Below are 13055 nucleotides of genomic sequence, written 5' to 3'. Positions count from 1 at the left end.
GTGCCGACACGTAAGCCCTTTCACATAGATGCACAGGTGGCCACTCACTCCCCAAACTCTCACCATTGGGGTAAGAAGAATGTTGAAGGCAGAGACCCTCAGGCAGAAGAGCCACTAGAGCAATGGTAAAGTAAACAATAGTGCTGAAAGTGGAGAGCAGGTCTCGTGTCCTTGAGAAGAGCTCGATGCAGACAACACCTTGGGATGAGCTCGTTCAGGCAGGCCATTCCCACTCTTTCTCCACTTCCCCCTCAGTGCCTAGCCTTGTATCCACTCCTGCCTTTGGGATTCCCGGGTTCTAGCGCCCTTGTGTTCGGAAGGGCTTTAGCTTGAGGCTGTGTGGGCCCTGGACACCGCCTCAGGCTGAAGCCAGTGCATAGTAATGACTTCTCCCGGTCCAGTAGGGATGGGCAAAGAGTGTGTCTGCATTTATTGCTGACAAGTAATCACAGACTCTTAGGACCATATGCTACACGGTTGTCTTCTCATATGGATTCACACAGGCTTGCTCTAGAAAGTTCTTCATGCTGATACTGGCGCTGTCCTTGGCCCCTTTTGGCTGAGTTTGGTGTTGTGTCACAGTGCAGTTCTGGGGTCCAGACTAAAGAGGTGGGAGCTAGTTACCCATGACACCTTGCAGGATGTGATAGGGTCAGAAGGCACCAAGGTGATGGCTGAACCCTGTGAGAACACAGAAGAGGCTCGTCACCATTTTAATTGGGAGAGGAGGCCCCCCAGCCTAAGTGCTGGGCAAGATGGCTGTGCTTCCGCCGAGTTTGGTAGGAGATGACATGGGATAGAGGGGATGGGCAGTGGCCCTTGCTGAGAAGAAGCTCTCCTGGAGAACCTCTGGGAGTTGCAAGGAAGGGTCCAAGAACAAACTTGTTGATGTGACCGGAGGTGTTGGACATGAGGATGCAGAAGAAGTTGGAATGAGATTGAATTATGAAGAGCATCCTGGTGACCTCCTGGCAGAAGCAGACGCCAGGAGGGGTGTGTGTGTGTGTGTGTGTGTGTGTGTGTGTGTGTGTGTGTGTGTGTGTGTTCAGTGCCAAGGCCGAGAACGTTCTTGGGAAGGAGAATGAAATGTGGATAGTACGAGTATGAATCCTGTGGTCCACTGGGAAGCCAGATCCCCGGTGTCTCACAGATGCTGTTTTTTGGTGGGGTTTTTTTCTAGTAGCTGTTCTTTGGGTTTTGGTTTTTTTGTTGTTGTTGTTGTTGTTTGTTTTTGCTATTCCTTTTTTGTTTACCTTGGGTCTTGAACTCAGGGCCTTGGCACTGTCCCTGAGCTTTTCCACTAAGAGTAGTATGCTATCACTTTAGCAACAGCTCCATGTCTAGCATTTTGTTTGGAGACTAATGTCCCACAGACCTCCCTGCCTGGGCTGGCTTCCAGCTGTAATCCTTGGATCTCAGCCTCTTCGGTAGCTAGAATTACTAACCTGAGCCACTGGCTCTGGGCTCTGGTAGCCCCTCTGAACTGAAGCAGGGCTTGATTTAGGTAGCTTTGTGTATCAGCAAATATCTGATTCTCAATTTTAGAGGCTTCTGTTCGCATGTATCAAAGTATAAATGCAGAGAAATAAAACATTCCGGAGAGGCAGCTGAACACACACACACACACACACACACACACACACACACACACACACACACACATTCTCTGCTCACTCCCCTGTTGGTACAGTGCTGTACTTGCTAGTGACAAATAGAGGAATGTGCACTTTGCTACACACATGGCCACTTCTAGCTCTGCAGTGTGAATTCCCTGTAATTGGTAATAACTCACTTTCTGCACTTTTATGATACAGACATGACTGCTACTGTTTAAATTAGGCAATTATAAGGTCATCACTTCCTAAATAAATCAGTTTTCTTTGTTGTTAGTATATATCAATTATTATACAAGGAGGGTTTATTCTGACACATCCGTGCCTGTGCAGTGCATCCTAATCAAACTCGCCCCTCCGCCTTACCCAACTCCGCCTTCTTAAAACAATCTTAATCAGTTTCATTATTCTCTTTGCATACATGCAAATAAGCTACTTCAACCATACTCACCCTTATTAACCCTCCTCATTAGCCATTCCACTTCCCTCTGATCCCTGTCCAAGTAGAGACTGTTTTATTTTCCTGTCATTCATTTTTAAAGTGTGTGTGTTAATTGTACCCATAGGTTTCACCACAAGATCTTAGACAAACACGTTATACTTTCATCAGAGTAACTATAGAAAAAGAGCAGGGTAAATTAGTTTAAAAACTATCTGCAGGGTGGTTATAGAGGCTTATGCTATTATCTCGCCTGCTTAAGAGGCAGAAATTGGGAGGATCATAGTTTGAGGATAGCCCAGACAGAATTGTGAGACTCTATGCCCACCCATCAGCTAGGCCAGGTGGCACAAGACGTAACTGAATTTCATGGCCAGCGTTGGCCTGGGCAAATGTGAGACCCTATACCAAAAATAAATAAAACAGTAACAGCTGGGCACTTGGCTCGAATGTTAGTGTGTCTGCCTAGCAATCTAAACCCCTGAGTTCAAATCCCAATACTACAAAAAGGAATCCTCTAAAAAAGCAAACAAACAGAAAAAGCAGATGGGTGTTATTTGAACTGTGCTTTTAAGGTGCCTTATATCATTTTTTCCCTCCTAGATTTTATGCCCCTTTGAATATTGATTGCTACCTGTTCTCTGCTTCCACTACTGTGGACCCCACATTTCCATTTCTGGCCCCAGCTCCGTGTGGCTGGTCGAGCATTGCAATGTGCAAGTGCTGTGGCTCTAAAGGCACGTGTGTCCGGGTCAATCAGTCCCACGTGACGACGGCCTTTCAGTTCTGCCACGCGCAGATGTTGCACACGCACCGAGTTCGCTCTGTTCTGCACCGCCTGGCTCTGGGGACGTGTTGAACGTGCGTGTCCTTACACATGTCCCCTTGCTCCCAAACAGAACTGTGACCTGGAACAGCAGAGCCTGGTTCACATCGTGCAGAGACCCCAGGCAGCAGGGCAGGGCGCGAAGGCCACCGGAGGGGACGCGCCCGGGGCGGCCGGCGACAGCTTGACGCGCGTGGACCTCGGCGGCTGCCTCCTGCCCGCGGCGCACTCGGTGGGGCTGGCCGTCATCCTGGACCCCGGCGGTGGACGCCGCTCGCCGGCAGCCCGGGGGCCGGGTGAGTGCGGGGAGCTGCGGCGTGGGGCGGCGGGCGGCTCACGGGCTTCCTTCGCGCGCGGAGCCTCCCCGCGTGGACACTGGCCGCCCGGTGTCCGCACGTGGCCCCTGCGGAGCTCTGCGTTACAATCCCCAAGTCCGCGGAGACCGGGCCACGATGCCTGGGTGTCCTCGTGGAGCAGTCGTCACGCGTGGAGAAGCCAGCAGGGCTCCATCAACCCCCTGCGGGGCTTGTTCTTCCCTCCCTTGAGGACCTGGGGGCGCAGGGGCCCGTGCTAATAAGGCGGATTGGGGTTTGATTGTGTAATGAAGGTGTTTGGGTGTCTTCACAGCTCACTTTTCTTCCGATTCTTTAAATGCACTTGGCTTGTCCATGTTTCTTGGGATGCGGGGAAAGTCTAGGAAGGAGAAGGGTGGTTAAGGGTGCTTGAGTCACGTGCCCTTCTCACGCCCCATGTCACAGTATCAGTGTGATGTCCTGGGTGAATTCAGTCTCTCTTTCCCCCTCTGCTGCTGCCCATTCCACGTACTTTTCCTGGGTTTGTCCTTTCAACAAAATACCTGGAACTAGTCATGGAAGGAGGATGGAAATCTATTCCTCCCAGCTCTGCAGGACCAGGGCACTGGTAAGCTGAGAGTCGGAGGAGAGCCAGTGTTTGCTTCTAAGATGGCACCTTGTTTGTGTATTCCACAAGAGAAATGGAGGCCTTGTTCTCACGGGACAGAAGGGGTGGGATGGCCAAAAGATCAGACGCTGTATTTAATATTTCTTGAAATAACAAGCTTAAAATAATCCCTACACCAGAGAGTCACATATTTTAGCATGATATATTCTGGTGTTTCACACATTCAAGGTAGAATATTCTATGGTTTGACTTACCGGCAAGAATCATGAGTTCATTTTATAATACCTCTTGAGGCTCCCCCTTTACATCCTGGTACCTTGGCAATAAGTTTCAGCGTGATTATTGGACAGGACACACACGTTTAAATCATGGCAGATGGTCATCCTTTTGTAACTTTCACAGTATTCTTATCTTTTCCTTATTCTTGTATTCTCCAGTGTAAAAAGTCAAAGATTCAACAGGATTAATTTTGTCTCTGTGTGAGAAAATCCTAAGTAGCCAACTGTCCAGGGTACTTTATACCCCTTCACACAGCAAGTAACACAAGACAAGACCTGGGAGCAACAGTGTGCAAGCTAAAATCATAAGATTTTTTTCCTGCTAATATTAGTAAATAAAGTCAAATAGATTTAAAACTTCATAGATTAGCTTAGAGAAAAAGAAGGATAACTCTCGGGGACAGATGGAGCATGGGAGACTGATGTTCTGGTATCCTTAGGGGTAGCAGTCGATGGAAAAGCCTGTACTTCACATGTAGTGCTAACTAGAGGACTGGGGAAAATGTCTAAGAAATAGGAAAATTACAAAAAACTTGGGATAAAAGAGATAAAGGTAAAGAAATGTGTCTCCAGCAGGAGACTGATGACATGCCTGGTGTTCAGAGCAGAGTATGTTTGAATCAATCTTGGAGACACACACCGCGGGTGTGTAATTGATACCTTCAGAGAAAGACAAATCCCCTCTCAGACCTGAACGCCACGCAGAGCATATTCCACCTCAGTGTGGAGGAGAGAGATGCCACCACAAAGCTTGCCTCTGCTGCATGAGGACTTTTTTTTAAGCTGATTGAGAAACAGTAGGCACAAAGGAAACTCAAAATAGAGCAGACATTTCCTTCCAGTAAGATGATTTTCCACCTCGAGAGGAAATCTGTTTTCTTGAGCAGTTCCCCTCCATGTGGAAAGGATGAGTGAGTCACTGGAGGCTCTGATCACGAGGGACTGCCCTTCTTCAGTTACATTACCGACATTTTCATAGTCACCTCCTCACAAGTGGCTTCTGGACACCCTTCTTTTGTGTTCAACCAAAGGTAACATCTGAGCCTGAATTCTAGGCCATCTTCCCCGTGAGCTCCCATATTTATATATGAGATATGTATATTAATCTGTGGTTGTCCCAGGGGTCCAGTTAAATTATGAAGCATACAGAGAAATTTGTTTTCTGTGCTACAAGTAGAAATAAACATGCATTATAAGGTAAAGGGTTAAAATCTCCCCAAATATGAGACAATTTAAAAGGAAAAAGAAATATGAGGCAGAATGCAAAATAAAGTATGTTTTATGTGAATTAAAGCATACAAAGGAAACATCTGAAGCCTCAAAAAGAAAACAGGCATAATAGGGAAAAGTAGCTATTAAAGAAACTATAATAGCTATTGGAATGAATTAAAAAAAACCCCTCAATGGATGGTTAGAAAAGAAACTGGGTACTGCCAAAGAGAGAATTAGTGAACCGAAATAGACATGCAAGAATGGCGCAGACTGTGACACAAAAAGAGTTTAGCAGAGTAGGAGTTTGGAAGGAGAGCTCAATATGTTATCCTATTCCTGTAGGACCCCATAGAAGACAGACATTTTTCCCAAAGAATTGCTGAGCTTCTCTAGTATGAATGAGTGAATAATAAGACAGAATATCATTATACCCTACCCTAATGAGGTATATTTAACAATCTGACAAAATGAAGTGCTGGTTAAGGTAAAGGACAATTCATATTCTTATTGAAGATGCTAGCACCATTTGTCTGTGATGGATATAATAGTTAGGAAAGTCTAAGAGATACATTTTCTGTAATATCCGTCTATCATCTATCTACCTACCTACCTATCTGCCTGTCTGTCTGTGTCTGTTTGTCTGTTGGTCTGTATGTATGTATGTCTAATAGCTTTTCCTAAGCAGAACTGTCAAGAGATAACCAGTGTTTCCTTATAGATTATGATGAGTCTGAAAATTCCTTAGTTAAAGCAAATGAGCAGGATGTCCATGTGACATTAATAAATCTTCAAACTGAAGTGTTGAAGTTCCTGAAACATTTCTTCACTGCAAAGAAATGTTTTATAAGATATGGTTATGTAAAATTCCTAACTTCCCACCCTGAAAAATTATACACACTGTTCATTGATGGGACAACCGTCAACTTGTATGTTTTATCCCAATTACATTGAAAATTGAACATGATACTAAAATATAATACAAATATAGTCATACAGTTTCAAGGTAATTATTGACCACGTCACTTGATTATATTTGTAAATCTACTAACTTTTCAAATATAAAAATACTTTCATGTTCTTTATGAACATGAGCTTTTATGAATTGAATCTTTCTATTCATTTTCTCAACATTAGTAATACTAGAATATCCTCCTGTGTGCAGATTAACAGTGAATCAGTTTTCTACTATATCTTATTACTATGTTGCCATGGATATTTATCTGAAAAAGTTAGGTATAATCTTTATTTTATTATGAAACTGCCTTTAGTATTCTCCAGAATTTTCTTTTATAATTCATAACTTTTGAATTACTGATACTTTTCAATGTACTTAATCTCAAGACCATAATGTTTTTTAATTAACATATATTTTCTTTCTGAACTCTAAAAATATTACTAAATGTCTAATAGTCTGTTTACATATTAAATTGAAATGTGTCAATACTTGAGCCCAAACAGTAGAATGAATGATTTCTTGTAAATGTTCGCAGTGTGATGAAAGGCATGGTATTGTCCCATGTGCTCTGTGAAGAGCTGAGTTAATCTTTATTTCCTGACCATTTCCCTTTGCATCTCACTTTTGAGTGCTGTTTCTCATGTCCCTTGGCTGGTGACTTACTAGTCACTCTCTGGAGTGTCCTCTGGGGCTGATTGTGACACCACTAGCAAGTGTGTGTATGGGGGGGGAAGAGTGCTGTCTAGCACACTTCTCCCAGCACAACCCCTGAATGCTGTGGTTGGAACAAACATATTGAACATGTAGATTATATAATAGAGATTGGTTATCCCAGGTCAACTTCAAGGAAGATTTAATTCAGTTCAACTGAAAGTGGAAGTAATTTCTTAATATTTTTTCACATTGGAAAGATTAACTTCTTTTTCAGAGGTCTTGTATGTTGGTTTTGGTGGTTGTTGTTGTTTTATCTCTTTAAGTACCCTATTGTCAAAATAGAATTTAGGGTATTTTAATTGGGGGCAGGGGAGAGACACAAAGAAACAGAGAGACAGAAACAGACAGAGAAGCAGAGACAGAGGTAGAAACAGGAGAGGAGAAAAAGGAGATTCTTATTTTTGCTTTCTAGCCATTGTTTAGATTAATATTAGCTACCAGATAACAGTGCCTTCTATTACATTCTATTTTTGTTCTTTACTTCCACTTATGGGATGTATTTAATATCTCTAAGAAGACTTTTCTTTTTCCAGTTCACTGCCATTTCAACCCCAAGTCCCTAGAAGAGATAAATGTTTACTAAATTACTTATAATCATAAAAATACTAAATCATTGACCACAATGTCTGTGTTGTATTTAGCTCATAAAACTAATGTGTTAGTTAAGTTATACAGAGAAATCAAGATGTTACTTCTTTAAATATCTTGCTATTTCCTTGAATAGGGTGATTTGGGATGGCAATATGCAGCTAGTATGCTTATGTGATTATGTTCCTTTAGTAAAAACAATTCTGTATCATTTCTAAAGCCATGGCTCACAAACTCTACTGTGCAGAAGAATTGCTTCACAATGTGTATTGAGAGCTGCTTTGGCCAAAAATTCTCATGTCATAATAAGAGGAAATTCTTTTTGTTTACTCCATAGCCAGGAATTCTAATTCAACTGACAAGGGGTAGAGATACAGAAATTCTAGTATACATCATTTGAGAAACACGTGCTCCATCCATGCTCAAAGAATGGACTCCGAGAAGACCACAGTGACAGATTTTACTGGTGGTCATGCAAGACCAGCTGTCTAGTAGGCAGGATGCCCTGGGAGGCTGCCGGAAACAGTGGTTCCAGGATGCCCAAGTCTGTCCTCGGCTCCCCACAGCTTGAGTACCGTGGGCTGTACAGTCTTTCCAGGCCTTCCTCGGTATCATTATTTCCTCATCTTGTGCACACAGCACCCATGGGTCTCTGCCTTCACGAAATGTCTGCTCAGCACCCCTGCCCTGTAAGGCAGACGGAGCTGGACTTCTCATTATAGATAGATGTAGAAACAGAAACAGGCCTAGACAAGGAAAGACACCAAGGGACTATCTTCCTCCCCAGCTCATGCTCAGGGGCCACTCACATACACAGAAGAAAGAGAGAAGGCAGCTCATTCTTCCTCTAGATATTTTCATAGTAAAGTAGACATAATCTTACAATGGATTATTTTGACAAAAAACCTTTCTAATTGTTATAATCAGCCAAATAGCCAAATTTTAAAATTCAACTTTGTACCATATCAATATCATAAAAATAATTTTTGGTTAAAAAAAAAACTTTGGTTAATTTTTGTCCATTTTTTCCAAGTCTTAATACTCTACCACCATACTAAGACAGCATTTAATTCATATTAAAAATACTTTATCAGGGCTGGGGATGTGGCCGAGTGGCAAGAGAGCTTGCCTCGTATACATGAAGCCCTGGGTTCAATTCCCCAGCACCACATATATAGAAAATGGCCAGAAGTGGCGCTGTGGCCCAAGTGGCAGAGTGCTAGCCTTGAGCAAAAAGAAGCCAGGGACAGTGCTCAGGCCCTGAGTCCCAGGCCCAGGACTGGCCAAAAAAACAAACAAAAATACTTTATCATGTAGGAATTTATATTCCTACTAGAGAAACTATTTTTGATGGGATAATAATTGGCGTGATACCTTGGAAAGGTTAAGTAGAAGAATGTTATAGACAAATGCGAAAAGTATTTGAAATCAATGAAATTCCTTTCAAAACTGTTGCTCCATGGGTACATTATGATTGTTAGAGAATGTGTTTTTATCAACTTTTCTTTATTTTCTTTTTACCAGTAATAGAATGTAGTACAAAATCAAAATGATTCAGAGATTGTAAATTAGCTAACACCTGCCAGATACAAATCTGCTAATGAAATAAAGTGATAAGCTTCAGACTTAATTCTCATTTTATCCCAAATCAAATCTCAAGTACTTGGAAATGTGTGTTTTTACATGCTAATGGCTTTAGCCAGAGGGTGTGAATTTCTTGGTGCTTTTGGACAGCACTGAGGAGAGCCTCTTGCATAAACCTTCTTTGAAATGACAACATTTTGGCACTTGTACTAGAGCAACTTTGAGTTTCTATCACGGTAGATGATTAAGAATGCATCCTAATTCCTCCAGGAATTTAATTTGTCTTCTTCCAACACCGGCACTTTTCACTAGGACGTCATTTCTCAATATTAGAAATGTAAGCAGAAATGGTTGTGGTCAGCAGTGAGACCCTGCTGGGCTGACAGCGGAGGGGGGGGGAGGGAGGGGCGCGGGAAGCCCGGGCTGGGCTCTCCACCCAGAAGTCGGTCCTTCATTCCCAGCGCAGGCCCGTGCCCGCTCCTCTTTATAATACGGTCATGTAATTACTCCTAGCATTTTGTTTACCCTTTCGAAGGCCCCCTCATCAAATGCAAGCGGGCCAGATGCCTTCTGTTCTCCCATCCCCCCGTGGCGACGGCTACTTTGTCAAGCTGTCAGAAAATTTCCTTCAACACATAAAATTCGGCCCTTGCCAATCTCGTCGTTCACATCTTGCACAGGGGGAAGTGGTGAATAACTACACATGGATGATAGAGGTGCCAGGCCTTGGGTTGTACACGGTGCGAGCAAAGAGCTTGGCCCCAAGGAAGTTCAACTCGTGTGGCAGGCAGAATTAGCGATGATCCGCCACCGCCAGAGGTGTGTCAGAGAAGGAGGTCTCTTGCTTTTTTTCTCTTTATTTTACCTCTGCTTTTGTTTAGTTTGTTTCTTTGCTTTGAGGCAGGCTCTTGACATATACCTCAGGCTAGGCTGAAATTCAAAGTCCTCCTGCTCACATCCCGAAACCACCTGTCACTGGGATTGCAGGTGTATATTGGCCTGGTCAGCTTTCACTTCCTCCCTCAGTCATCTCAGGGTAGTTGAATGTGTAGTAAGCCCACCGAGTGAGAGCAGAAGACACCAAGAGTAGGAAGAACCCAGTCCTCAAATAGCGTACAGTGTACATGATGTACACATATGAGGAAAATAGAGCAAGTAAGTTGATCTCATGGATATTGAGAGTAGGATCGTACTTCAGTGAGGAGGGTGGGAGGGGTAATCTATCACAAGCATGGCTAGAAGAGAGCAGTTTGAGTCCTGGCCATAAAGAAATGGTAGAACTGTGAAATGATGGCTTTAATACTATACCTGAATTAATCATCTACATGACATATATGTCGTATGTATATATATATATATATCATAGAGATTAATTCTATATATAATGTTTATATATGAATTAAAATACTACCTTGTGTCTCATACATATGTACACATTATATGTCAATCCAGAAGGAAAGAGTGCACAGTCAAGTAATAAGAAGGTTTGACGGAAGGAGAGGTTCTGATGGACATCTGAGACGGTCTTTGTTTGTATACTCTTGGGGCGTGGTATTGAACCCCTGGCTTTTCCATACTCGGCATGCCCTCCAAGACCCAGCCATACCTCTGGTGCCTGTGAGGCAGGCTTGTAAGATGGGGTGCCCGCATCCTCTGTGGGGGAAGGCCAGGCTCACTGACAGAAAGCCTAGCTCTGTGCACGCATAGGCAGGGGACACAAAAAGGTGGGTTTCCTGCTGTGGACAGCGCTGAATTCTAGACTGTGACCGAAGCGCGTCGCTGTAATCGGGTTGGATGTGCTTGCTGGGGCCTCCGCGTGCTTAGATCTTTCTGGACCCTGCGAAGACATCCAGGGATAAAATGGGAAAGGAGCACTTGCGCTGGTGCTAAGTGAGGCCAGGTTTGATTGGCGCGGCCATCCCTTGCCGGGCAGCCTTCCTCACCAGGGCAGGAAGCCTGGGCCTCTCCTGGAGTGACCCCTGAAGTCTTCTAGAGGACGCCGAGCACGAGCTGGCCTCGGGACGGGCCTCGGGAGCCAGGCCTGGCCATGGCCGCGGGTGACCCCACCTCACCAGTCACCTCACCATTGACGCGGGTGCCAGAAACACAGGCAGGCCGCTGGGATTCACAGCCTTGATGCGGTGGAAGGAGGACGGTACATTAAGAAGAAATAACCAAGCGAACAGCCAGTCAGGGAAGATTTGTGGCGCTTCTACGACAAGTATCATTTTGTGTGACCGACCTCTAGCATCTGAAAACAACTCCTAACTAAGGAGCTTGTGTTCGGCGTCTGCCATGAATTAGCATGTGTGTGCACATGTGTGTGTGTGCGTGTGTGTGCACACGTGGGTATTGGGCCTAAACTCAGCACCTTCAGCTTTGGCTTGTCCCCACCCCCACTGGTGGCTGGTGCTCCACCAGCTCAGCCATGCCTTCACGTTCAGCTTTTTGCTGGCTATTTAGACTAAAAAATCTCAAGGTGGATTTTTCTGGACCAGATTCTCAGTTCTCAGCCTCCTGAGTAACTAGGCATTATAAGCTAGCCATTTCCTCTTATAGGTGCAAGCAATTCATGCCTGTAACCGTACCTAATCAGGAGTCTGAGATCTGAGGATCTCAATTCAAAGCCAGCTTGGATAGATAAATTCCAGAGAATCTTATCTCTAATTAACCAGCGAAAAGTCAGAAGTGGAGTTGTGGCTCAAGTGGTAGAGTACTCATATTGATTAAAAGAGCTAAGGGACAGTGTTCAGGCCCTGAGTTCAAGCCCTGGTGTTGGCACAAAAAAGAAGAAAGGAAGGAAGTGGGGGAGGGAGGGAGAGATTGGAGGGAGGGGAAAGGAAAACTCTCACAAACAGAAAGTGACAGAATCTTCTCAAAAAACCCAAACATTTTTATTAAATTTATAAACTCAGGTCCATACTCCTACAACTTCATATCTACTGTGCTGTAATTAATTTTCCAAATAATCCTGTGAAATCTTAAAATTCTTCTTCAGTCCCAACTATTAAGTGAAATTAACTACCTTTGGTAGTGTAGCTATACTCTGACTCTTGGGAAACTGGTGCTTTTTTTTTTCTGTGTATGAAAACTAAACTAGGACAATCAGGGTATCTGGAGTTACCAGTTGGTTTCTGTAAGGAGGAGGTCTGTGGCCAGTCATTTACTCACTTGGATCCGTGAAAACCTATTGAGTGGGGAATTTACTTTGTATCCCAAGTGTTTACCATGGTGTCTGGTACCCAATAGAGCCTAGTATTTGTTGTTACTAGAGAGAACAACAGAAAAGGTGATGGCGTTCATTTCTAATCTCTGGGCTGCTGTGCGGTCCCTGGGTATGAGGAGTAAACTGTCCCACAGACACCAGGCCTCTTCCTGACAGTGCTGCATTCTACCTCAGTGCCATACTGTGCCCGGGACCCGGGGACGTTGGTTCTTTTGGTGCTCCAAGTTTGCTTAGTGCATCAGTAGGCTCTTGAGTCCATCAGAAGTGGAGAATCCTGGGCCCCATACTAAACCACCTGAGTCAGGAGTTGCCTTGTAATGAGATCTTCAGAGGAGTAATGCACCTGGAAGTTTGGGAAGCACTGATTGTCCTAACATACCTGGCCTCAGTTTCCTCAGTTATAATACAGACATGTGGAAAGTATCTACCTGTACTTCCATGCGGTTTCTTTGTGACAAGGCCTGAATCATGTTTTTATGCATTGATTTTTTTCTTGTTTTTATTGAGCAATGGACTCAATGTTCTCGACTGTCTCATCAGAAAACCAGATTAAACTTTGAGTGTTTATGGACTTTATTGGAATTCATTTGGCAACAATGAAGATTCGATGAGATGTTTGTATGAGGCCTGGTTCCGAGGCCCTTCTGGCGTGAGCGTGCATGCCACTCCCCACGGCAGAAGGGAGATTTCCTGAGGACA

General features: G+C 44.1%; 1 protein-coding gene across 1 annotated transcript in view; it reads left to right on the top strand.

The window, feature by feature from the left end:
- Window positions 1–13055, top strand: part of Prkn (parkin RBR E3 ubiquitin protein ligase) — an 884626-nt gene that overhangs the window by 309329 nt on the left and 562242 nt on the right. The window contains exon 3 of the mRNA XM_048354412.1: window positions 2952–3174. Within this exon, the coding sequence (XP_048210369.1) occupies window positions 2952–3174 (223 nt within the window). The remainder of the gene's footprint in view (window positions 1–2951; window positions 3175–13055) is intronic.

The sequence above is a fragment of the Perognathus longimembris genome, chromosome 9, assembly GCF_023159225.1.
Source record: "Perognathus longimembris pacificus isolate PPM17 chromosome 9, ASM2315922v1, whole genome shotgun sequence".
NCBI classification, from domain to species: domain Eukaryota; kingdom Metazoa; phylum Chordata; class Mammalia; order Rodentia; family Heteromyidae; genus Perognathus; species Perognathus longimembris.
Note: the sequence above shows the minus strand (reverse complement) of the source record. Positions and strands in the feature narration are given on the sequence as shown.